We start from the raw sequence: 25748 nt of genomic DNA on the forward strand, positions 1-25748 counted from the left end.
AAGAAAAAATCGTGAAAATAAATAATATATTTACAGTAATGCAAAACAGTTAAAGTACATTAAATTAATATAAGTAAATCACATAATATGCATAAATGTATAAAGGCTTTTAAAAAAAAATCTATACGTAATAAAATAGGAAGTCTCGTGAGTCAAGTCTGATCGTCGTCGTGACTGGGCAGTAAAACCCATTCCGATGATGGGGGTCTGCTTTGGTTGCCACCAGGTATATTCACTAAAGCTTGCTTCTGTTTCAGCAAGTTCTCTTTTAACAGCATCAGCGATTCCCTCTCACTCTGTAGACGGTCGATGCTCTTCCGCATCTCCTGCGACTGTGCGATCTGCGGAGACTTCAGCTTCTGCGATTCCAGTACGATCTCCGTTTGCACCTGAAAATCGATCGCATGAAAATACTTGTTTATTTTAATTGCCAATTGTATTTACCTTCAAGTATTCTTGTGCCAACTTCTTGTGCTCCTCGAAGAGCGCTACACTCTTGGAGTCGTTGAAATCCGGAGTTGCAGGCCTAAACTCTTCGTCGAGTAGTAGATGCATGTTCTCCAAATCTGCATCCGTCTTGCTCGTCTCATTTGTGCTTTGTACCATACTCGTACTACCTGGAATTAGAAACAGACAATTAGCATGCGTAACAACAGCCGGCAGCGATTCATTCCATCACTCATCATTACTCACACGAGTATCTCTTTCTATGGAATTGATGATGTACAAGCATTATGCAAATTGTATTAAAACAGAAACAAATGATTCGAAAATATGAACAATTAAAGCAGAGTTCGATAAAAATATAAGTAGTGTATTTATATAATGCGATTCTCGGGCAGTTGGGAACAAACACCCCAGGTGCAAAAATGCAAAATTAAAAATAAAAACGTTCCGATTTAAATTTTTATCATTAGTCATTATTAGTCACAATGGCACAACGACGATGGGACGGATTCAAAAATTCATGGGCGCCCTGCCAAAAATCCAAAATGAAAACATTGTTAGCGTCCGTTGATTATGACTAACTCCTGCTAATAAAATTACGAAATAAAGAGAAAAACACGGGCACCACTCTCGGGCTCCGCAGGATCTGAGAGCTAAACGGCACATAAATAATACGGGCAGAGGAAGCCATCCGCGCCGATAATTAACACTCGCGTTTTGATGTCTTCCGACGATGTTTATGTTATCGTTACATAATTAATGGATGTTGTGTGTCCATTAAATTACCGGCGATTTAACTTCTTCCTCGTATCAATTTGATGGACGCACGATTGGAACAACGGAAAATAAGTCGATTTACTTTTCAAATGAAAAACGCATCAGTCATTTCTTATTCCAATATTTAAATGAATGTATTGTAATGTAAAGTATTTGAACTGTATAAATATACAGGTAACCTTTTAATAGTTCTATAATAATGGGAATTTCCAAAGTTTAAAGGAATTTTACAGAGGTTTGAAAGAAACGCTGCTTTGTAAATTAAAAAAATAATTTAGTTAATTTCTTAATTAGATAATGTTATTTAATTCAATATAGAATATGAACGTAACTATGCTCAAAACCAGTTCATTGATTAATAATTTAATATACAAAAACGAAATATTTTAAGACAAAATGTTATAAAATTTAGTAGTCAAGTAAAAAATATAGAATAATATTTTAAAATGAGTTGTTTTTTTTTAATTTGTAAAATAAGTACATAATATTAATAATTTATACTAGTAATATAAATTAATAAAGTTATGGTAAATAAGCGACAACTATTATTTTATTCAATAAGAAAATGAGCATTTCCTTATAAGTATTATAAATTTAATGTTCGTGTTTGTTAGAAGAATTTATTTTCAGTATTTTACAGAATTCAAGCATAGTCATATTAATTTTTAATAGGACAACCCAAAATATTTGTTATGTTCGCACAATAAGCACATGTTCGCATAAGGAACACTTTACTAACTTATTAACGTTACTTTTAGAAGCCAACCCTAGTGGTGAAATGAAGCTTAACTCGCTTCTTAATTCAGAGATCGGTTAAGAAACAATTCGGGTAGCGATTTTTGTCTTTGTGCGTTAACCGAACACCCACTGTAATGAAAGAAGTGAGAATTCAAACTTGTAGAATTTATAGAATGTATATAAGAAACAATTGAATAAACATAAATATAATATCATCAAGTCACGAATTAATATTAAATGAGTGGAAAAACTTCCTAAACCTGTTTTTTTTTTACAATTCATAATTAATCATAATGATTTAATTTCATTTCGTATTAGTTCTCCGAATCTCAACATGCGCAACAATGCGTTAAACACAACCGGTCAATTACATAATCTGTAATATTGTTAAGAACACGTATTTTTTTCTTAAATAAATTTAACGTCAATGCCGAGTGGGTTTTTATGCAATCTGGCATCGAAGTAATAAGATGTAATTAACTTATTTAAAGCTGACCAACTTACTGTTTCAAAACCATTTCGAAAATATTATTTTATTACTAGACTCGTGTCTTGAAACAAGTGTGTGCACTTTATAGGCGGTTGCATTAGATAACAAAGAACAAACAAACACGTAACTAAGGTTTCTTTTTAATTAAATATTTAATCTGAACACTTATAATTAACATCAAATAGAAGAAAGCTTGTGGAAGATACAGGTTGCATCTTGAACAAGTGCATTTTATATGCGCATTAGATAATAAAGTTAGTATCACGTAACTAAATGTCTCTTAAAAGTAATTAATTAATTAATTTTAGATTAGTTTAAATAATTAATGAGTTTAATAATAAGAAAACTTTCAATTGTGAAATTGTAAATTTATATTAGAAGTTTTGAATAATAAATAAATTGTATCAATTGTCAGATCAAACGTTACTGGATGTAGTAGGAAGTTCTCTTTGATGTTGGATTATATAGTTGCGGATGAATATGTTATTGATGTAATCAGAAGGATTTTAATATATTTAAATTTAGTTCTTTGAAATTAGTTTATGGTTACGAATGAATATGTTATAGATGATATCATGAGGATTATAATATCAAATTATTTTTAACATGTAGTTTTAGCGAACGTAATATCCGTTTCCGGTGTAAGAAAGATCCTTGCGATAATCTTAATCCACGTGCTTATCTGGATGTGAGAGCTTTGATAATAAAATAACATAAAATTAAAAAAAATTACCATTTTCAGTCTTCATTTCTTTATAAATAATCCAACTACTGTGAGTCTCGCGGGAGGAAATGACCGCTGGAAAGTCGCACATTGTAAAACGTCTTTATTTTTTTCGAAAATTTGTTTCGAAAACTGTTTTTGTTTTGTTTTATATTTATTTTTTTTGTGTGTGTTTTCTGCAGGTGGTGGGTTTCACCAGAAGGATTATACGTAACTTCTTCGGAGCGCGATGCGTGTCGGAAGCATTCACATGGTGCGTGGAAAAGTCGCGTGGAAATTCGCGGAAATCGTTTGGGACATTGTCTGGAGGTGTCCCAGACACACACTCACTCATGTACACACATACACGCAGCCACACACATATCCACGGAGCACGAAGATCGCGCGCAACACTATATAAAAGCCGCGACTCGGAATCCCCAAAAATACACACACTCGTTACTAAGAAATCCCTTCCCGCCTCCCCCTTCTACAGCATCCAAAGAGTCGGGCAGCCACCGTGGCAGGATCTCCTCAATTGTTTATCATTTATATGAAAAACAAAACGGATAATAAACAATTGATATTCTCGGTGCCATTGAAAACCTGTTTTCCCGCCTCTCGGAAAATCCGGTACCCTCTTCGAACCATACCACCGATGTACAGAACAGAACTAAATTTATACTTCACGCGAAAATACTCTAAGGCGGAATAAATACAAGCAGGACCGGCGTTCGAATCGCAGGTGCAAATTTCACGTCCATGACTCAAGACAATAAAGATCTATAGCTATTATTCAATACTTGTACACTTCCATCCGAATTTGCAAGCAAGTTGTCAAATGGTGTAGAAGCCAAAACGTAATAAATCATCAAGAAAGTTTCAATTTGTGACATTAATTGAAATAAAGACAAATTATTTCAATATTTTGTATTTTATAGTTAAATCTCCCAAGGTTTTAAATGCAGTCTAAATTATAATTTTAATTTTCAGAAAATAAATTGAATGCCAAGTTTGAATTTACAAAATTTATAATTCAAAGCGCCTTAATTAATGAAAAAAACTGAATACAGTAATACCTCGTTTAACGCTTTCATGAATAACGCGGTCTGGTCTACACAAAGACTAAAAAGAGCTCTAAAATTTCCTATTTACTATATGATATATATAGCTTCGTTTAACGCTGGAACATCGTTAAGCGAGGTCTTACTGTACATTCATACTTATTTATTACATAACTCAATATGTTTCAATTTACTATAATTGGTAGACATTACAACATGTGTAAGTCTAAGATTTATGATCTTTATAGATTCTACTTTCACCTTTCATACATGAATTATATAACCTTGACCATTCGTTAAAGTAACAAGTTTTCACATATTCGATTTCGACAAATATAGATTACATTATATTGATATACAGCAATAACCCGGACTATTTGAAACCTGATGAAGCCGCACTATGTGAGGTATTGCGTGTAGTTACAAAATATATATTATTCTCTCTCTCTAAATGATTTAGTGAAAAACTGACGCTTAAATAAATTGTGTTTATTTCTAGCTTAGAGCCGGCGATGTAAAATAAGCAATTTACGAAGAAAGAAATGATTATCGTCCATCATTTATAAATCATAAAAAAAAGAGAAGCTACAGAAATATCATATGGTTATTCAAAGCTGTTCCACGAAACGATGTCTCAGTATCGAAGAATTTCCGTTTATATATTTGCTGCATATCCATGTTTCATTTTGTATGAAACTTCATTCAAAGAATTATATCTGGTTTGATGTGTATACAAGAATAATTCAAAGAATCCAAACAGATTTTGTATATAACAAAAAAAAAGTAATGAAGCGATACAAACAAGTGATTCAGTTGATTTTGGTATGTGTAAGGTATTTATTATTATTGTTGTTATAAGATTTGATGATTTGGCTTAATAAAACTTGTTCAATTTCTAAACATAAATTATTAAAAAAATAATCTTAAAACTTCAAAGATTTCATTTAAATTAAGAAGTTGTCTTTTCGTTCCATATTAAATCATATTATACTAGTTTTGATATAATTGTTTATTGCATTAAAAAAGTATTTCTATATCTTCTTGTATTTATACAAACGTTTCAATTTATTATGTAATGGTAAACAGTATGAATAGAATATTTAATATGAAAGAATGATAAATATTTTTTTTTATAAACAAACTTGGAAATGACGAATGTTTAGTAAAAATAATTGGTTGGCGAAATGCGTTGTAAAAATAAATTAAATAGATATTGTTACGGCTTCGGAGAAAAGTTTTATCATAGTTCTCTTCTCATGACTTCTGTAATGTACGGTTGCTTTAATATTGCGCAACGATTTACGTCATACGCCCTCGTGAAATGAATATTGATTCGAAGCTTTATACGGAACATGGAGTACGAATAAGGGCGATATTGCAATTTGTTCAATTAGAAAATGAATCTTTGTAAGAAAATTAAAAACATATTTTTCAAATATTTGCTTTGCTTGTACAGAAATAAGAACTTTTTAACTTTGAGACAAATATAAAAAATATATATATTTGACTACAAAATGTAATAAACAAGAATAAATAACTGAATTTTACTAATAAAACATAATTTACAAAAACAAAATTTTTCAAAATTTATTTAACTGACGGTTATATAGATGAAATCTTCGGGTCAAAATACCCGAGTTTATAAAACAGATCTATTGTTGGTCAACGACGTGTCTGAATCCGCAGACTAATCTTACTTTTTAATAGTTTTATTTTGGTTGTCCACGGTTTATCCCACATAATCTTCTATTTACTAAACGTCCAGTTTACAGATGTGCTTTTTCGAGCTGTTTCAAATAACTTTTAATGGAATCAAGTAAAAATAACCGTTATTATTATATAATCTTTCAAATATATGACATTTATATATCAAGCAAATATTGCAATTTCTAACAAAAAAGTACGTTGTCTTACTTGACAACTTTTTTTCAATTTGTTCAATGAAAATTAACTTGCTTCATGTCCATATCCTGCATAGGTTGTCACAAATATTTTGAGAATCTTGTTTCAACAATTACTAATGATTTCAAACAGTTTATGTAAGATTCTAAGATATTTTTTATTACAATTATGTAAACTCGTTGTTAAAAAAAACTCTAGTCACATTGGGAAAAAAGGAAACGAAAGATTTCCAGATGATATTTTCCTGTCTGGTTCAAATCAAGCAGCAGTCAGGATTTTACGAAATCCCGTTTATTTTCTTTAATAATAATGACGATATTTTTGGCAACCATTGATCGATGCCCGATTCCGTTTCACCTACTTTTTGATCTTGTAATATACAATGAAATAAAATGAAGAAGAAAACCTTACCAAAGATCAGAATATAACAGAATGTGACCTGCTTTCAAAGCTCTCCGTAAATACTACTAACTTATTTATTTACTAATCGAATGTTATCGGTTACTCTGAAATAGGGGAATCCCCCAAAATAGTAATCAACGCTACATAGTATTAAGGTCCCGTATGTAACGATTGGCGCTGTCGAGGTTGTTCAAGGTTGGGTGGAGTTAAATGTGGGGTGACTGGTTGTGCCTTGTCGGAGAAGTTGAGTGTGTTTTCTTTGGTATGAAATACGACCCTGGGCACCGTGAAATATCAAAAGTATAACACACATCTAAACAAACCCGCGCTAAAATTACACAGTGACTCACTCAGTCTAAAATCGTTCCCTATAGACTATGACTTAAGTGTACGCATTGGACTGGATTAAAGTGACCGCGCGACGCGTTAAAAACTAATCACAAAACGCACATCATCCGATGTACGACTTTTCCCATGTTTTTTTTAGTAGAGAACGGATGATCTGAAGGAAGAGAGAGAGAGAGCCTGGATCTAGGATTCGGAACTAAATTTAATGCCCCGATACCCTTAATCCTTCTTTATTTTAGGTGAGATCACAAGTATATATACACTCGCCCAAGCCAAGAACCGTAACAGACTCATAGTCTCGTCCTAAATAAAAACAAGTAAATAAACTCGAGAGGAAACAAAAAATAAACGAAGATGAGAAAAGAACGCACTTGGCACAATTCGAACTACACACACACACACATTTTTTCTCTCCCTCATTAAATTTCCCAATTTGCCTCTTTCCATCCATCCACGTGTTGTGTTAATTTCAAGGGTGTTACCTGCTCGACATGTTACAACTGTTTTTTTTTTCATTTCTCGTACGTTTCGAAATTTATTTCTACTTCCTTTATTTTCGTAAATCGCTCGGTAAATGGGTCCTTTTGGAGGCGGCGGTGCGTGTGTGCTTTAGAGCTGACTCATGTCTTCGAGCCAATGCCCTGGACCCAAAAATAAATACATATTTAAATGCGAAATTAAAGTGCATCCTATTATGGCCTAAAAATAGGTAGCTGCTATATCCGCAAATACGAACCGGAAATAACTAGGTTTTTACTAGGACACCTCCAAATCGATATTGTCCCAATTTCAGACCAGGATTTTCAAACTGATTTAGCTTTACGACGAAGCAAATTAGACGTGTTTCTATGGCAATATATACAAATATCCGAGTTACACTTGCCAACCATTAATACAAGTACTTGTTAACCATTACATAACGTATTGCGAAACAGGCCAAATTACATCATTGTAGAATCTAAACAAAACTCGGACAAGTATTAACGTACATATAAACATAAAAACTATAATAGTTATAACAGAAATACATTTACAAATAATCCAAAGACATGGATTTATTTTCTACAACCTCAATGTTCCTATTAAAAGCGTTCATATAAATACAGAAGTCTATTTTTGGTTTTAAAGCAGTTTTAAAATGTATATTTTTTCATTAACGCGGGGTGCGTTTAAATATAGTAAATTATTCATACAATGTCTCTAAAATTAATTCGCCTTGAAACTTTTTCGTGCATCTCAGAATGCAGAAACACACCAAAACATGTTTTTGTTTTCGACCTAAATTGGTAATTTCCATTTTTCCTTACGACCGTAACAAAAGTTGTTAAACATTTCGTAAATTTGCTAATTATAAGTTTTATATCCGCAAGGAATATTTATTATTAGATATCTATATTAGAAAACGATTTTTTTTAATGTTTTCAACTTATTTAATACTTAAATTAAAGATTTTAAGTATTTTCATGATATTTTATAACTTATTCCTAACTTCAATTTAAGATCAAGTCAAAATGGTAAAACTGGTATAAACATGAACAATTTTATATCAAAAAGCTAAAAATAATTTTATATATGAAGTTTCTTCTACTCTTAATAAATTTGATGAAACATATAAACAGAATGTAAAACGTACTTATTACCAAATTAAATGTATTTATGTAATAAATAAAACAGTAAATTTCACTACGGAAATTTATTGTTAGTATAGGGATGAAAAAAAAGATATGAACAATTATCTTCTATATAATAAAAAACTCTAAATTTATATATAGTTCATGTATTTGAAATGAAAGTTTTCAGAAGGAAATGATGTTTTGGAATATTTTGGTCCATTTCTATTTATTCGTGCGCGTTGCTATTTGCTTGAAGCTGACGAAACCGCAAGTGTTTGCAAAGGATAAAAAAAAAATGTCGAAACTGGTAGTCATCAAATCGTCAGAACTCTAATTTTAAATTCGCAGAACAAAAAAAAATAATAATAAACCATGAAATTAGTAAAGGAAGAAAGAAAAATAAATCAACTTCATAATAGTTTTTTTCATCTTGTCGTTCCGAAAACGATGTGAAAATTGATGACTGAAGTTATTGACTCCCTGAAAAATTAGTTTGTTGTGGGTAATTATAAGAATGAATTGGTCTACGTGTTTCCCATGTCGAGTTTTTGCATTGGTCAAAGCGAACGTCACATTTATCCTCAAACTAGTTACACTTGTGCTCCTGCTTTCATAAATAACTCATTTTAAGCCTAATTGACATTTCAAACTACATTTCATTGACAATATTTTTACTACTGACTTCGAGTAAATACACCATTGACATATAAATAACTTCAGAAATACATCTTCAAGGACTTCCGGCTATTCTGTTCAAAAGTAAATTCGTATAATATACAATTCATGGAAGTGTAATAAGTTTGTCCAAACTGCAGTTTATGAAAAAACAAATAAAAAGGCTTAATTATCATATATGTAATAAGATGATCGTTTCGTGATTGCCTTTATGTAATATGTAGATACATATATGTTCTATGGAATTTGTTTGTTATATAACTGTAGAAAATAAAATAAATAACACTTACTATTTATAGGTACCATTTTATCAAATCCAGCCATGGTTTGGAGCTTCATATCTTCATGACTAAACTTTCCCACTTGCCAATGATTCTGCTTTTGCAATAGTAATAACAATCTTATAAATATAATATTAAGAGATGAATAAAAGTAAACTTACGTGTTCCATGTCTAAAGTGAGTGGCTTTGTCATATCTTGTGTAGGTTGAGGCAGCGTTTTAATAACCATACTAGATTCTCCGTTTGTTGGAAACATATCTTGATCATATTCATCATCATATAAATCGTCGTCTTCATCCTCATCACATTCAGATGAATTCGTTGTGACCGGTTCGTTGGCGTTAGGAAATACCGATACAAGTTTACCCATTAACTCAACAATCTAAAAACCATATTATAACTAAGTACAAATTTTCGAAATTGCTACCTCTTTCATAGTAGGCCTTTTACTAGGTTCTCCATCCCAGCACTTGAGCATGAAACTTTCGATGATCTGAGGGCAACCCTCTATCAGCTTAGGCCTCGATCCCTTATGTACAGCCCACATAATTTGAAAGGCGTTATCTTCGTTACTAAACGGTTTCTCTCGCGACAAAACCTCCCATAAAATAATGCCCCAACTGTAAACATCACATTTTTCAGTGTAATTAGATGTTGCAAACACTTCAGGCGCCATCCAAGCTGCTGAACCTTTGTTATTTGTCATATTAGTGCTTTTGTCAGCTGCAGTACCGAAATCGCAAATTTTCAGATGCCTTCCCTCATCAATCAGCAGCAGATTAGGCGATTTCAAATCCCTATGTATCAAAGGTTTAGGCTTCATTGAATGTAAATAATCCACGCCCTGAAATTTCTCATTACTATCAAATACTTTCAGCAATTACTTAGAACATACTTTAGCACATTGGTAGACCCAGGACAAGGCATGTCCAAATTCATAATCTATGTTCTTTTTCTTGTGCAGTACTTTGAAGAGTGAGCCACCTTCTGCATATTCCATGACTAGACAGATGTTGGGATCTTTTGTGCAAGCCCCATATAAGGTGATAATGTTTTCATGACTGACTCGAGACAACTGCCTTAACTCCACAAAGAAAGCTTTCTTCTCCTCTTTCGTTGATATATGCTTGACTGCAACATTAAGACCTTTCCAGTTTCCCTGGTAAACCTTTCCAAAACTGCCCTCATCTAAATACTAAATAAACAAAGAGATCAGTTTATACATATAACATTCTATCTATATATCACAATTGCCTCACCGCATACTGTTTAATCTCATCATAGTCAATCTCATTAAAAGTGCTATTCAGTTCATTGTCATTCTCCATTTTATACACACTATATCATTTCTTCACATACTTGCAAGAATTTGTTATAAAATCAGGAAAAATAAAAAAGAATTTGATCACAGCCTTTCAGGTTAGGTTCCTGTCATCTACTAAATTCAATCAGAACTAAAATAGTTGCAATATTTACAATACTTTTAGTAAGAAAATGTGAAAATATTATTTCCAATACACAATTTACATTTTAAATTGAAATTTATTAATCACAAACATTTATCTCAATTACTATAATTTACAATTCCTATTAATTTATCATTATTTCATACTCAAAGTTATATAGGAACGTTATTTTATATTGAAATTTTAATAAATAATTAATAGAAAATTTAAATTATTATATAAAAATATTATAGTAATTTGAAACTAACAATAACACACAATTTATGGTAGTTCAAATTACTCATTTTTCATATTGAAATTAATTTTAATTACATAATTCATCTTTAAATCTAACATTACTAGTTATTTTTATATTTATTATATATAATACAATTAATAACAATATAATTTAGTAAGAATTATACTTAAATTAATTAAGGTAGAATAAGTTGCCTAACATAACTTCAAACTTTGATTACTGCTAATTCCCGCCTTTAAGATTTAAACTATTGTTCTATAGTCTTTCCGATAATTCAAACTAATTTCACGATTATTTCTTAAAATGAGAACGAAATGAATTTAACATATTTAAAGTTAGTAATTGTCTTAAAGTTGCATTAAAAATAACTACAAATTTTATTTTGTTGTAGATAACTTCAAATTAACTCCAGAAACTATTGTATTTGATTAGAAAATCAGAGACACATAGAGTTTTTACGTGTATAGAAATTAAAAATATTTTATTTACTTGTAAACTATTATGAAATACAATCTTAAACGTAGTTGATGTGACTCTTCCTGCGAGTAACTGAAAGTAGAGTAGATGAGATCAAAATAAATAAAAATAATATCTTAAATAAATACGTTTAGTCCTTTTATCTTTCAAAGAGAAGAAGTTCTTAGATAGATGTCCTTCAGGTAACTCAGTCAGTTTTTCCAAATACTTGGAAGCATGCATGTGTCCATGCCTCAGTGCTATATCTAAAGGTATAGCACCAAATCCGTCCTTCACAGAAACGCAGTCGCATTCTATCAACAGATCAATGATTTCAACGTCTCCTTTCAGCGCAGCGTAATGCAAAGCGTTTCGTCCTGCTAAATCCACAACATTTGGATCGGCTCCGAACTCGCATAGCATAACTATGAAAGGGACGCTATACAAAACTGAATAACTGTTCAAAATCAGCTCGAATAACAATGGAATACTGCACGGTCTTTCTAGATTCGGGTCAGCATGATTATCTAGCAAATATTTGCAGACATATTGATTTCTACTGTCCAAAACCGACAATGATAATGGTGTATGGGAGAACGTATCGATGGCATTCACGTTAGCGTGGTATTGTATCAGAAGTTTGATTATTGAGATGTTGCTAGTTTGGACGGCGAAGTGCAAGCAAGTTGCAAGATTTCTAGTTTAAAAATAAATATCAATATTTTCTATACCATCTTCAAAATAAAGTTTTACAGAAGTCGTTCGAATGGGTATCTTTGTTCAGTTGATTATACTTCTATGATCATCTTTCATAGGAATCTGGTTTAATTGACAACCAAGGTACAACGACTAAAGTAAAAGCTGACTTAAAATTTCTACCTATTTCCTTCATTAACATCTGCTCCAGCCTCTAGTAAAGTTTTAACGACTGTCAATCGTTCGTGACGCGTGGCACAATGCAACGGCGTGAATCCAAAATCTAATGTTTTGATGTTTAAGTTGATGTTCTTTCCTTTCAGAATTATGTTCACTAAGCGATTGTCTCCGTTTGTAGCTGCGGCATGTAGGACTGTAATATGTGCAGCATTGTAGCTGTTGACATCGATATCTTTGTCGATGCATTTTTGCACCCTGTAGTAATCCGCCCGATCTACTGCATTGAAAAACTCATTCATCAACGTCGATTGGGCTTAAAATAATTATAATTATTTTAGTTTTGTAGTAATTATTCTATCTTACAACTCATTTTGGATATGACACAATGAAATTATCGACAATTCTACTATAATAACTTCTAATACCATAGTAATTTTATCAACAGTTCAAAGTAACAAAAAAGTTAATGACAAAATCAATAGGTCTGTAATTTTATCATGATTACTTCAATTTTTTTTGTCTCATAAAATAAAAATACTTTTACTTCATACTTTCAAAGTTTTCTTAATGATCATAATTAAAAATCTTGTAGTTGGAACAGGTTTAAGTAACAGAAGAAAATATGCGTTATGCTTTTATTCGTTATTTTACACACTTATTAACATATGTTTTTATATATATATATATTTATATCGTAAATACTATACTGACTGATATAATAATTTTCTTTTTTTTTCTTCATTAAATATATAGTGTACATTTCATATAATATGTTAACAATAAAATTATTTTATATCGTTTCTGACTTCAAAAAATATACATCGATTTGACACATTCATAGATACGTTAGATAGATTATATAGGTATGGGATATGTGGGAATTACAAGACGTAGCGTTGGTAGAGAGGAACGTTCTGCTCCTGTTGTGCGGCACCTAGAAGCTCGGAAAGAGTGTAGTAGTTATTGCGAGTGGGACCATTCAAGAAGCGAATCTCCCTAGTGGGATCGTTGCTCTTCTTGGCCACCATGAAACGCTTCTTCTTATCGGGATATTCACCCCACATTCTGCGCTTCTCGTACACCTGCGGCTTGGAGTCGTAATAGTAGTTGGGATTCATCGGTGACAAATGCTCAGAAATATGCGGATAAACGGGAGAATCCAACCAATCCTCATCGTTCTGTTCGATTTCAGGTTCATTCTTGTCACCGGAAATCGAATCCATGTCGAAGTTGTCGAAACGTTGCCAGGAAGGATGGAAATTAGCCGGAGGACCGTGCTGACGCTCGTTCTCCCACAAAGTTAGAATTGCCAGAATGTCCTCGGGGCTCAGATCCACTTCACGCTTGTACCGATTATCCATCCTGGAATACCATACAGTTTGATGAGTTAATATAAAGGATAAGATAACATCGGCAATATACCAAATAAATAGAACATGAAATTTTGATGAGTTTTTTAAGCACACCATTTCGAGCTTCGTTATTACATAAATCGATAGATAAGCTTCGTGATAACAAATGTTTGCTGGGTGCAAATGTTTGTTTTGGCAGTTTGCCATTATAATCCATTACCGAATCTGTCCGAAAACATCTGTACCAACACACTCGTTTTCATTGATAATTGAAACTTAATGAGTTCATTATCAACTTATAATAATAAATTAACATACTAGTTTTTATTAGTATAACACTCTAATTCAAGGAATAACTAGTGCTAAAAGTTAACATTATGTAACTTTAATTTTGTCAAATCCTAGTAAATTTTACTTAACTATTACTATTTATTATTATACTATTATTGATTATTGTATATTTGGTTTATGAAAGTATTTACTAAATATACACTAAAAGTTTTCAGCAATTGCTTTATGTTTACAAAACAATAACAGAGATACTACTTAATACGGATAATATCAGTTAAATTAACTGTTTAATTCAGTCTTTAGATAATTCGCAAAGTTAAACATTTAAGTACTAAATCAACTAAGGGACTTTGACTATTGCATTAACCATAATCCGGGTTAAGTTGATTAAATCTCCGCGAGTTGCTTAATACGGTGTTAAAAGCGCCTTTCGCAACATACATTTCATTACGCTTCCACTCGGATCAAATGAGTGTTTCTTTTTATATCTTTCCATCATCTTCATGAATATGGAAATCAGAAAATTTAATAATGCAGTTGAGAGGATCCCGGCTGTAATTTGATTGAGTCTGAATTACAGAGCTCTGAGCTTTCCGATTCGGATTTGGGTCAAAAGGAATTGGATCTGTAGAGGTAGCCTGACATTTGAGTGAGTATGATCAGCGTGCAAATAAATATATATATTTCGAATGAAACGGAAGCCGTTTACATCAAGAGCAATATCCGAGTTGTATATTGGTTTATTGGGGGATGTATTAGCGATTTCATTTATTGGATTGTCTGCCTCCGCGGGGATCTCTAATGGAAGCGGTAAAAACATTGGGGAGCCAATCGCAATTAGGGTTGCGTTAATTTTATCAAGCTGTTAAGTAACAAGAAGGAAGATTATTGATTGGAGCGAGTGGTAAACAAAAAGTTAATTTAAAAAATGTTTCCAATTAGATTTCGGTTGGAAGAGTTTGATGATGAAACGTTGATGTTGTTGTTGCGACCGCTTTTTCATTTTCTTTTCGCATTTTTATTTAATTAAATTCAAAAGCAATTATCGGACGATGGGGGAAAAGTTCGTTAATTGGAGTAGACTCCAATTCCTATAATTGCTCAAACCGCCGCCGTTGTCGTTGTTAGATCGACCCCGGGGAGAGGATTATGGGATTGAGATCGAGATCCTTTGATCAGGATCTGCTCTCTCGTCCTGCGAGGAAATTAGTGAATTAAAGGCGGCGGCCGTTGAATACTTGTTGCCACCGGCGGCGGCCGGGAGCCTTGATGTAACAGGTAATATTGATTTCCGCGCCGCCCCCAGATAATGTACCTTGTCTGAGCCGGAATTAGGGCATAGCCAGCAAGAACCTGTTACGCCGTTTCTGCACGTAGACAAAAGCCACGTCTATCCTCAATGTACAAATGCAGAAATTGTGATGTCATTGTTTCAACTATAATGGGTTTTATATATTTACCTGGTTTTCTGGGCATTTCGACGCTTCCGCTTCTTGTCGCCTTCCATTCCGTAATAACGATATTGATTGACGGCCGCAGGTTCGCCGTACAATTCGGATTTCAGGATGGCATTCTCTAAGGCCTCATCCAATTTATCCTTGTTGACTCCGTAGCGAAAGCCCTTTTCGTATTCGGCGACGGTCTTGTCGTTTCCCAATTCATCTTCGGAGGTGTACAGAGGTGAAGCGGCGAAAGGTTCTTCCTCGGATGGGAATCGGAATCGTTGCTGATCCCATTCGGTCAACAGAGGAAGCTGTCCGTTCTTAAGATTCAAGCCTAAGAATGCAATCGGAAGATTGTAATTAACTGTTTTAGAATGCGAGTTGGCATTCATATTACCGCGCTTAACAGCTGTTGGACGAGATTCTCCATGGCTTTCAGCGTTGACTGGAGCACGTTTTACTGTGAATTATTAATAAATTTACAAACTGATACATATGTATGTACTGAAAATACATGTTTTGGGGCGGAAAACTATGGAAACTATACAGTTAATTGCTATTATATACATAAAACAACTACATGGAAATTATTACCAAATTTAGATACATAATATGTAATAAAACTGAAGTATCTCTGAAAAAAATGTAGTAATTTTGTTCTTGAATAGATTAGCAAAACTAGAAACATGTAAATTGATAATTATTGCTTATTATTTAATTGCTTAATTAAACTAAATTTGAATAAATATAAAATTCAGGACAGAAAGACTTATGGTCAATAGCCCTTTGCAGCAGTTGATTTTTTATATTAATTAGATAATTGTATTCAGAAACTTCTGAACATTTTACTGAAAACAGTTTAAAATATTTTCATTGAGTTGAATCTATTTTCCCTATTTAAGATAAATTAATTATAATCAATATGGAAATTCATGAAAATCATTTAATTTTTTAAAAATATAATAAAAAAATTGATCAATTAAATTAATGTTGATTAATGGATGTTTTTTCTTATTAAACCTTTAAATGAATATATAAATATTTCCAGGGTTTAATTCGGTCTCACCCAAAATTTTCAGTGTTGCGCAGAGTGAGTCTCGTAATGACTTTTTGGCATCAATTGTTTCTGCGCATTGTTTTCGCAATTAATTTCAATTTTCCTATTAAAACTTTGTTAAATATTACAATGAGTTTTAAACTGTAATTAAAGAACTTTATATTTAGTTACTTTAAAGCTTAAGTTAAGTCAGTTTTATACACAAATATTACATATTTGAAATTAAATTCAAGACATTTTTAAAACAAATTCAAACAAATAAGGATAAAATTTTAAAAGAAATCTTACCTTTGCTGTTCTTAATATCAGAAGACTTGACATCTTCGACGACGGAAGCAGGCAAAGCAAGTGCAAGTGCTGCAAAGTATAGGAGGAAAGGTAAAGCTCGCAGAGTGTGCTTCATGGCTGGTGAATTCTGGACGACTGATGAAAATCCTGAGCCTGAATCGAGGTAGTCCTGGCAGCGGCGCAGCGATACGTCCTATCGCCCACGCTTTTGCCACCCCCCAGGTCGGGGGCGGTAGATACGCAACGAATATTCAGGCGCAATAAATTCTATCATAAAGGTGCGATACTGCAGATAAAAGTTGTAATTTTTATGGAAATCGTGTAAACGTATCCTTTGGGAAATATTTTACTAAATATTGAGCTCGAACAAAGATGTAGAAATTCTGGTAAAACGATATTTGGAGCTTTCAACCTGGTCAGGCGTCTTTTTTTCCTATCCTCTCTCTCTCTCTATCTGCTACGCCTCCCACACCCCAGTTCCTTCAGTCGCATCTACCCACACTGAATATTGATTTGATGTTCAAATTTTAATTTTACACACTATATATTATGCATAGAGTTTATTCAACATCAAAAAATCGGAGATTCGTTTAATCCCTTTTCAAAATATATTTACTTAAACGATAAATTAATTCCACAATATCAAATATTTAACATTAATTACAGGGCTTCAAGTGATTTTAATCAATTACATTCTAAGATAAACACTAAAAGATAGATTTCTAAAAGATAGATTTTAGAGATCCATTAAGTTTTACAATTTTTATACTAGCTTTTTAGTAATTATGTTCACACGTATTGCCATGTAATGCAATATACTTGGTGTTGTGTTTTGATTAGCTATTGTCATCGCATGTTTCAGGAAAGGTAAATGGATAATGGACCATGTAGTAACACTAGATAATATTGTATACAAACCGTTCGTGTTTAAGGGCCGTAACCTATGTCAGTGTTTGCTAAATTACTCAGACCCATCATTGATTTAATTATAATGAACGACAGACCCTTGCATGAATGTTATTGTTCTATGGAATTATATCATCTAAATAAGCGGTGTTCCGCAGAGTAATTTGAAAAAAATTGTCTTTATTATATTCTGATTTTACTTTTTTTTTTAAATTTCGACTGCTGATCAAATTTATTATACCTCGGTTAAAAAACACCGCGCATAAGGAGCATTTCGGTTATCGAGTAAAATGAATTGTAAGAAAAATAACTCGCTTAACGAGCGACATTTTGTATAACGAGTGACGATGAGAAATCCCGGATTGCGTACATATTATGTACGAGTCTACACATATTATGTGTATTTTTAATATGTTTCATTATACGAATAAAAATCCGGAAATTTTGGAACGGATTAAACTCGCTAAGCGAAGTTCCACTGTATATGGTGTATTTGTATATAAAAAAAAGACATTGATTTTTGTTTTAACTTGCAATTATTTAATTTGTTCTATAAACTAAGAAAAAAACTACATTTCCTAATTTCAAGATAATTTATAATTCCTTGTTTTAAATTTCTAATCTTTAAAAGCTATTTAAATTGAAATATTAAAAAAGATTATTTAATGAAGTGAAAATGCAAAACACAATTAATTCCCAATGATTTGATGCTCAAAAGATGCGAGAAAAATAAAGAAAAACATTATTTGATGACACAAATGCTCAACGGCTTCTGAAAATATGATAATAACTGTTTGGCGAGAGAAGGTCGAAGGGAGTTTTATTTGCGTCTCATGAATATTCCACCCCGCATGTATACCATTAAAAATGAACATCACTTCCACGTTGTAATTTTTTTAAATTGTATATTTGAATATCATTTGTCGTCATAAGATAAATTAATTACAAAACACAGAAATCTGAATATTTACAACTAAATATGAACAGAATTTAATCACTACTGCTGCTTGAACTGCGCCTCTTCTTCCTTTTTTTCTTCTTTTTCTTGGTCTTCTCGTCGTCTGAACTATCCGAATCGGAGTCCGAAGAGTACGTTTTTTTCTTGCTTTTCTTCTTCTTTTTCTTACTCTTCTTCGACTTCTTTTTCTTCTTCTCTTCTTCGCTTGAAGAGCTACTACTTTCGCTGCTTGAAACAGACTTCTTTTTCGACTTTTTCTTCTTGTCGTTAACATTGTCATCACTGAATTCTTCATTTTTCTTACGTTTCTTTTCCACGTCTACTTCATTGCGTTTATAAGGCACCTCATTTTCAGGCTTCTTTCCATTACGTCTATAATTGCTGGTATCATCTCTAACATTTCTGTTATTACTATTATGCCTTCTATCGTTTGATCTGGATCTTCCACGTCTATTAGTGGAATGTGAATTGAAATGCGATCGATCATTGGACCTGTCACGTCTATTATACTTATCGCGACCCCTATCGTTTGACCTGGATCTCTGTCGACGATTCGGACTATTGTTTCTATTTGATCGTTGCCAGGACATATCCTGTCTACCCCTAAAATTAGAATTAAATCTTCGGTTTCTATTGTCATTGGACCAATCCCGCCTATCCCTAGATTGTGGTCCATTTCTATTCCTATTGAAATTGTCGTTTGATCTAGACCTATTATTCCTCTCTCTCGGATTAGGGCTGTATTTCCTATTGCGCTTCTCGACAGACCTTGATCTATCTCTGGAAGGACTACGTTTCTTAGGCCTCCTATCCCCATTGTTTTTATTATTTTCAGCACCCTCTTCTTTTATTTTTCTGCCTTTGTCGTCAAATCTTGTAACGCCTCTGCCCTTGCCGTTCCACTTAATTTTCGATACAGACTGACTGAAATCCACGTGAATTCTGCGATCATCAATCAGTACATTGTCCATTTTGAAATACGCATCCTCGCAGGACTTTTGCTCCGCAAACTCAACGAAAGCGTACTGCAACGAATCTCCAGATTTCCTATCCCTGATTACTTCGCATGTATTGATCTTTCCAAATCGGCTGAAGATGATTTCTAGATCGTCGTCTGAAGTGACAGGATTCAATTTGCATACAAAAAGGACATTTTCGGGTGGGGCCATCTCTGCATCCGGCAGATCGCCAACCATTTCAAGAATTGTAGCCCTAGCTTTAGCCTCTCTCTCCGCGAGGATTTCGTGGATCTCCGCTGCGCTTTTGCCATCCGTGTCATCGATATCTTCATCGGCAGCAATTCTACCGCCTTGAAGCCTTTCCGCACTAGGTGATGGCGACCTTGAAGGTACGCACATTTTCTTCAAATCACTGAAGGGATCCTCTAAAATAACAGTATGAGTAATTCTAACATCCTTATATGGTCTGTTATTATTATCACATATGGTTTCATTTAGCAACTCCAGAACATCAAGGCCCTCCATAACTTCCCCGAACACACAATGTTTTCCATCCAAGTAGGTTAAATCTGAGCCTAATGTAATGAAAAACTGAGACCCTATCATTCCCTCTTCATTGCCAACAAATGATAGTAGTCCCATGTGGGTATGCTTTATCCTTGGTGTGGTCTCACTTTTAAAATACTTTTTCATGGGTCCCTCCAATACTCCATATATACTTTCCCCATTCCTTCCGGATCCTGTTGGATCCCCTGTCTGTCCAATGAAACCTCGACTTATGGTGTGAAACAGATTATAATTATAGTACTTCATCTTGCATAGCTTCAGGAAGTTGAGACAGGCCTGTGGACGTTCATTCAACATCAAATCCACAGTGATGTCCCCTAAGGTTGTTTCTATTACAACAGCCATATTGCTGAGTCTAGAAATACAAATAAAATTATTATAATCAATAAGCTACATTTAAATATATAACTTTCTTACCAGTAAAAACTATTATATCAGATTACGCTGAAAACAAATCACAACATTGTTAACGTTAAATTGCATTTGCTTCGTTAAAGTTAGGTTAGAATAACCAAAACTAAACATTAATATAATGCCAAAGCTGCGCCATCTATTAGAAGGTTTATCAAAAATATTTATTATATAATATTCTCCACAACTACATTTTATAATTATTGTATAATAACATTATGAATAAGTTTTAAACAAAAGTTAATAGAAAATATAGCATAATAAAGCATAAATTCCTAACTTTAGCCAAGTGACAAACCAGAGAATCAGTATGAATCATTCTAGTTCACTGTTATGTAATGCTAGTCATTTTAGAGACCTCTGTTGTGTTAAATTGCGAACTAGTACTAAACTAATAAATATTTATTTTTAAAATCGTTTATATTTTCGTATATTATTATAGTTTTAAATTAGAAGAAAGTAGTAATGTGTAAATAATTAATTTGAAACAATGAAATTACATAATTTGTTACATATATTTAATAATCTCTAAAACTCTTTGTTTCTCAATTTTTCAGACATGAATATATTTTTTTTGTATTTTCTATAAAATCTGTAGTTTACTTTAAATTAGAAAATTGACAATTTTTCTATAAATTACACTTCAGTAAGGGAAGGATAGATGTCAGCAACGGAAGGATGCGATGTAAAATAGAAATGCGAAGGGTTGGAGGGCGCAGCCAGAGATTAAAAGATGATTAAAAGCCTGTTTCCACGGTTGGAAGCGGCAGGATGTATGGCTGGGATTATTATTGATGCATTCAATTAATAAATTCAATTGATTTTTATTATTTGTAAATATTTTAGTAGCGTTCATATGAAACTAATGGGATGATTGGGGGGAGGTAAATTAAAGCGAATCGCAGGTTTCAGGCAAATCGCATTTGCAAATTTGAATGGGACGCAGACGAGTCGAGACGAAAAGGGAGCGATGGAATTTAGTATGATTGTAAAGTAAGAAGGGTGTGCGTGAAACGAGACCGAGGTCGAAATAAGAATGGATATCAATTTGTCCGAGTCGATAAGTTGAATTGGTCCTAATTCAATCCTGAAGGACCAGAGCGAGCATCACCAAACAATGGGAACAAGCGGATAGTCGCATCTGGATGTCCTGTCTCGGACTATCCCCATGGGTAACAGGATCTGTTCACTTAGAACACTACGCCGACGGAATTGTCCTTTTGAAAATTTAACAGCAATCCCCGGACTCACTCTCCTCTTATTACCTTCTTCGGCTTCTTTCCTTTTTTTATCCTTCCACCCTCTAACTCCTTGCGCGTAGTCCGTTTTTTTACTACCATCCCCAAAAACACGACAGGAATATAAAGATTATTAGCTAGATTTCAAACAGCTCGAAGGGAAACGAAGCGCAGGAAATTACTTAAGTCCCCTAATGCAAAAACCATAGAAGAAAAGCAAACCATTAAATATTCAAACCCCAATGGCTTTATACTGTTTTTTTTTTGCATGCAACGCGCATATTTTTTTTTTCTCGTCCTTTTAAACATATTCAAATATCATTTCCGGCTTCTCTTCTCTTCATATATATATATTTTTTCTCTGCCTTTTCCGAAAAAGAATATTATATGAGCAATATTTTACAAGGAAAAGCCTGTCTTCTCTTTATTTTCTCCGTTTCCACTTCCCCATCCATATCAAAAAGAAACCACCTTATCTCCCCTAGAACATTAAATAAAATATCGCGCATAATAAGCTACACGCTATTTGCGTTTCTTTGAAAGTGAAAATCTTATGAAATGCACAACAAATAGAAAAACAGTTTCTTCTTCATCATTTTAAATTGGAATAGACTATATAATAAGAATACTGTATTTAAAAAAGTTCATTAAAATTATATAGAATACAAATAGTTTTGTATATCAAAAGTTCATCGACAAAGTTTTTGAATTTAAAGAAAAGTTAAACTAAACCAAAAAAATAAACCTATTATTTTATAATCATTAGTATTATTTATTACTTAGGTACTCCTCGCTTCTCGAACATAAAACAAATAGGAATCACTTTACAATCGGTAGACTATGATAAATTCGGTTTTTGAACTTTCCTATTCTGAAATGTTAAATAACTAATGTAACTTTTTTTAGTAATGTAGATGCATTAATAAAAAAAATCACTTTTCAGTTAACTGAAAAATCTTGTTAAAAAATATAAAATTAATCTAATCTTTAATATTGTTATCCAAGAAAACAACAATTCTGTTTAAGGCGTTTTATAATTATCAATTTTTCGTCATTTCATTTTTGTCTACTTTTTGTTTTTTTTATGAATATTGGAATAAATGTAATTATAAGTATTTTGTTTCATTAGAACGAACTTTATTTCTATTGATAAATAAAATTGTTGACTTTTTGAATGTGGATTGAGGTAAAAATGAAATTAGGTTGAGGCGTATTTTGAAATTGAAACTGAATACTGTGATAAATTGATTTGTAATCTTGAATATATGCGAGTGCGAAAGTGGCGGAGTGTAAAAGGACGTTAATAGATTTTAGGCAGGCAAATTATAATTCCCGTGTTCGAGTTGCCAGTAGTTGGCATCCCCCCAAAGAAGAACTTTTCAAAACTTAATTTGCCTTCAAAGTCAGCTGTAGAGAGACACCTCCAAGTGTCACCCCCAATTACGAACAATTAACCAAGTTAGTTGCAGAGTCTCTGCGGGAGGCGACGAAGACGATATTGGATGGATGTGTAAGTAGATGTACGTACGTGTGGATGATTGTAGAGTGTGAGTGTGTATGGCTCTTTGCCATACCGCGTTTAATATTATATTTCAAATCGTTTTGGCTTTCGTTGAAATTAGATGGGTTTTGAATCGATGGAATTAGATTTTCGCGTGGGAAATTGTGTAAGTGAAGAGCCGTTACGTGCGAGTGTAATAGGAGTTGTAGTATGCGGAAGAGCGTCCCATGCAAAGTGGATATCCCACGGGAACCTGACGACCTGTACGTATGTATGTATGTGCGAGGGAGCAACTGTGCTGCATTCTAATCAGAGAGGACATGCGAAAATACCTCGTAACCTATCACTACATGAAAGAGACCGCCATCAATGATTCACGCAGGGCCTTCCCTTTTTCTCGCTCGCTCCTCCTTGGCCGTACGACGCGTCGCCTGAGGGCATTCCCATGCAAAGGACATCATCACACCGAGGATAATCCATTTTAACTTTTCATCGCCTGCTGCCCCTACGTCCATTTGAAATTCGGAAAGAGGAGAGAAGGTTTTATGAATCCTGTTTAAGGAATTCTCTGTGCGTGGGAATCGCTGCACAAAATCGTTAAATTTTAACTGGAGTGTCGAAGTAGAAGAAGAAGCAGCAGCAGAAGCTCGCGACATCTTGATCCATCCTGGCGTGAAACATCATTAAATCTCGGGCTAATGACGGCCTTTCCTTTTTCCCCTTAGTCCTTCTCCTCCCCGCTCACCCCCTTTTGGTTCGAGCGCAAGCTAAGACCGACGTCGAACGGGACAAGCTTTTTAATGAGCGCCAATCCTGCAGGAGCTTTAAAGCCCCGGGGCACGTCTTAACTCGCAACTTAACGCCGATGCTCTGCCGCCTCCTCCTATGCCGCCGCCGAGCTTGTCGAGTTAACGAGTACACCATTTTTTTCTCCGCTGCCTTCTCTCACTCATCCCTCCGGGGACATTCTTTTCGGCTTCTTCGCTCTCCTACCCAAATCAAGGGATTTAGATGAATTAACGCTGCTAGAATTGGAAATTCAATTTTACCCACTTCCAATCCCGTAGCGCTTAATTGAGTAAATATTACATCTTTGATGTACCCACCCGGCGCATCCACCAGAAATAATAACATTCGTTTGCTCATACCAATTACTACATTCAATAATCAATTCTAAAATTATAATTTCTTTTATTTCATCTTCATATAAAGCAATGCCTTATATAGTGCGGTTTTGATCAGTCCGGAATCTAATACTGAAAACAGTACATTAATTTAAAACACAATATTGTTAACTTTTTATGGAGACAGAAATTCCTAAATTTCTAGATCGAACAAACTTTTAGACAACTGAATCAGACAACTTCGACATTTAAACAACATCGGATGTTATGGATTATAAAAATTCATCCCTTAACATACCAACCAAATTAAAGGGTAATTTCTAGAAAATTATAATACGTGTAGGACCGCCCCTCAAATAGTTAAATAAGTAAATTCTTTCTCAAAATATTCATTCAAACATTCATACACTAAATTAAAATAACAATTTTCAATGCAGTTTCAAATAAAACATTATTTTATATTATGTAACTTAATAAATTTACTGACTTTAAAGACCGCACTATCAAATTGAAAATAATTATATTTCTATTTTTAATGTTTCAATTTGAAACGTCGATTGTTTTGTCCATTATTACTCAACAAAAATACATCAAACTTCTTTCTAAAAAAAATTGTGATTGGAAATATTATTTAGTATTTGTTAAAATTGTTTTTTTTTATGAGTTCAGGAATCCGTCTATAAAACATTACATTTTGTTATATTGATGACGAAATGTATCATACATATGAGTGGAAATAATATACGGTTTAGTTTTGGGAAAAACAATGTCAATAAAAAGAAATATTTAGAAATTATAATTTGTAACTGGTTTGAATTCATTTTGAATTCATGAAATCAAAGAAACTAACTAAAATATTTTGAGTTCATATCCGTTTTCTAAAAATCAAGTAATGTAATGTTTCTATACCGATTTTTTTTAATGAATAAAAGAAATGATGAAAATTGAAGAAGAAAATTGTTTATAAAGAGAATATTAATGAGAATAATGATTATTTTTGGTGAACTTTGATTAAAAAATCTCAAATAATCAAGAGAATTTTAATAATTAATAATTAGTTTAGTTAAACAATGAAAATGGATGACCATTAAATTTTGGCAGTTTATTACAAATATACAGTAGTAAAAAAAAATCTAATGAATACAATGAATTAGTTATATGAAAATTTTGAAACGTA

The 25748-nt window shown here is 33.0% G+C and overlaps 4 protein-coding genes across 5 annotated transcripts; all 4 read right to left on the reverse strand.

Moving 5' to 3' along the window:
- Positions 1-74: 74 nt before the first annotated feature.
- On the reverse strand, positions 75-10881 carry LOC108560912 (mitogen-activated protein kinase kinase kinase 7-like). Of its 2 annotated transcripts, none has more exons than XM_017918634.1 (7): positions 10701-10881; positions 10337-10636; positions 9869-10285; positions 9602-9823; positions 9450-9537; positions 445-617; positions 75-389 (listed from the first exon to the last, which is right to left on the reverse strand). In XM_017918634.1, exons 1-7 carry the CDS (start codon positions 10767-10769, stop codon positions 153-155), a joined length of 1506 nt encoding a protein of 501 aa, XP_017774123.1. In that variant the 5' UTR covers positions 10770-10881; the 3' UTR covers positions 75-152. The 2 variants fall into 2 exon arrangements, with proteins under 2 accessions (XP_017774123.1, XP_017774124.1); XM_017918635.1 differs by having other exon boundaries at positions 76-389; positions 9450-9534.
- Positions 10882-11659: 778 nt separating this feature from the next.
- On the reverse strand, positions 11660-12847 carry LOC108560898 (tankyrase-2-like). Its single transcript, XM_017918616.1, has 4 exons — positions 12841-12847; positions 12481-12790; positions 11751-12298; positions 11660-11694 (listed from the first exon to the last, which is right to left on the reverse strand). Exons 1-4 carry the CDS (start codon positions 12845-12847, stop codon positions 11660-11662), a joined length of 900 nt encoding a protein of 299 aa, XP_017774105.1.
- Positions 12848-13238: 391 nt separating this feature from the next.
- On the reverse strand, positions 13239-17079 carry LOC108560902 (prohormone-2-like). Its single transcript, XM_017918619.1, has 4 exons — positions 16908-17079; positions 15960-16022; positions 15581-15896; positions 13239-13839 (listed from the first exon to the last, which is right to left on the reverse strand). Exons 1-4 carry the CDS (start codon positions 17020-17022, stop codon positions 13359-13361), a joined length of 975 nt encoding a protein of 324 aa, XP_017774108.1. The 5' UTR covers positions 17023-17079; the 3' UTR covers positions 13239-13358.
- Positions 17080-18567: 1488 nt separating this feature from the next.
- LOC108560900 (peptidyl-prolyl cis-trans isomerase-like 4) lies at positions 18568-20828 on the reverse strand. Its single transcript, XM_017918617.1, has 2 exons — positions 20715-20828; positions 18568-20652 (listed from the first exon to the last, which is right to left on the reverse strand). Exon 2 carries the CDS (start codon positions 20640-20642, stop codon positions 18804-18806), a length of 1839 nt encoding a protein of 612 aa, XP_017774106.1. The 5' UTR covers positions 20643-20652; positions 20715-20828; the 3' UTR covers positions 18568-18803.
- Between the last annotated feature and the right edge of the window lie 4920 nt (positions 20829-25748).

Source organism: Nicrophorus vespilloides, unplaced genomic scaffold (genome assembly GCF_001412225.1).
Source record: "Nicrophorus vespilloides isolate i.1.1-1 unplaced genomic scaffold, Nicve_v1.0, whole genome shotgun sequence".
NCBI lineage: Eukaryota > Metazoa > Arthropoda > Insecta > Coleoptera > Silphidae > Nicrophorus > Nicrophorus vespilloides.

Excerpts from the sequence above, each read along its gene's own strand:
- LOC108560912 (XM_017918634.1), bottom strand. The coding sequence starts at position 10,769 with ATGGAGAATGACAATGAACTGAATAGCACTTTTAATGAGATTGACTAT. Across the intron at positions 9,538-9,601 it reads TCACTTTAGACATGGAACAC|CAGAATCATTGGCAAGTGGG; the intron begins GTAAGTTTACTT and ends CTATTGCAAAAG. Across the intron at positions 618-9,449 it reads TAAAATGGTACCTATAAATA|GTAGTACGAGTATGGTACAA; the intron begins GTAAGTGTTATT and ends TTCTAATTCCAG.
- LOC108560900 (XM_017918617.1), bottom strand. The coding sequence starts at position 20,642 with ATGGCTGTTGTAATAGAAACAACCTTAGGGGACATCACTGTGGATTTG.
- LOC108560902 (XM_017918619.1), bottom strand. The coding sequence starts at position 17,022 with ATGAAGCACACTCTGCGAGCTTTACCTTTCCTCCTATACTTTGCAGCA. Across the intron at positions 16,023-16,907 it reads TGATATTAAGAACAGCAAAG|TAAAACGTGCTCCAGTCAAC; the intron begins GTAAGATTTCTT and ends AATAATTCACAG. Across the intron at positions 15,897-15,959 it reads TCCAACAGCTGTTAAGCGCG|GCTTGAATCTTAAGAACGGA; the intron begins GTAATATGAATG and ends TTGCATTCTTAG.
- LOC108560898 (XM_017918616.1), bottom strand. Across the intron at positions 12,299-12,480 it reads GATGTTAATGAAGGAAATAG|AAATCTTGCAACTTGCTTGC; the intron begins GTAGAAATTTTA and ends TTTTTAAACTAG. Across the intron at positions 11,695-11,750 it reads GAAAGATAAAAGGACTAAAC|TTACTCGCAGGAAGAGTCAC; the intron begins GTATTTATTTAA and ends CTCTACTTTCAG.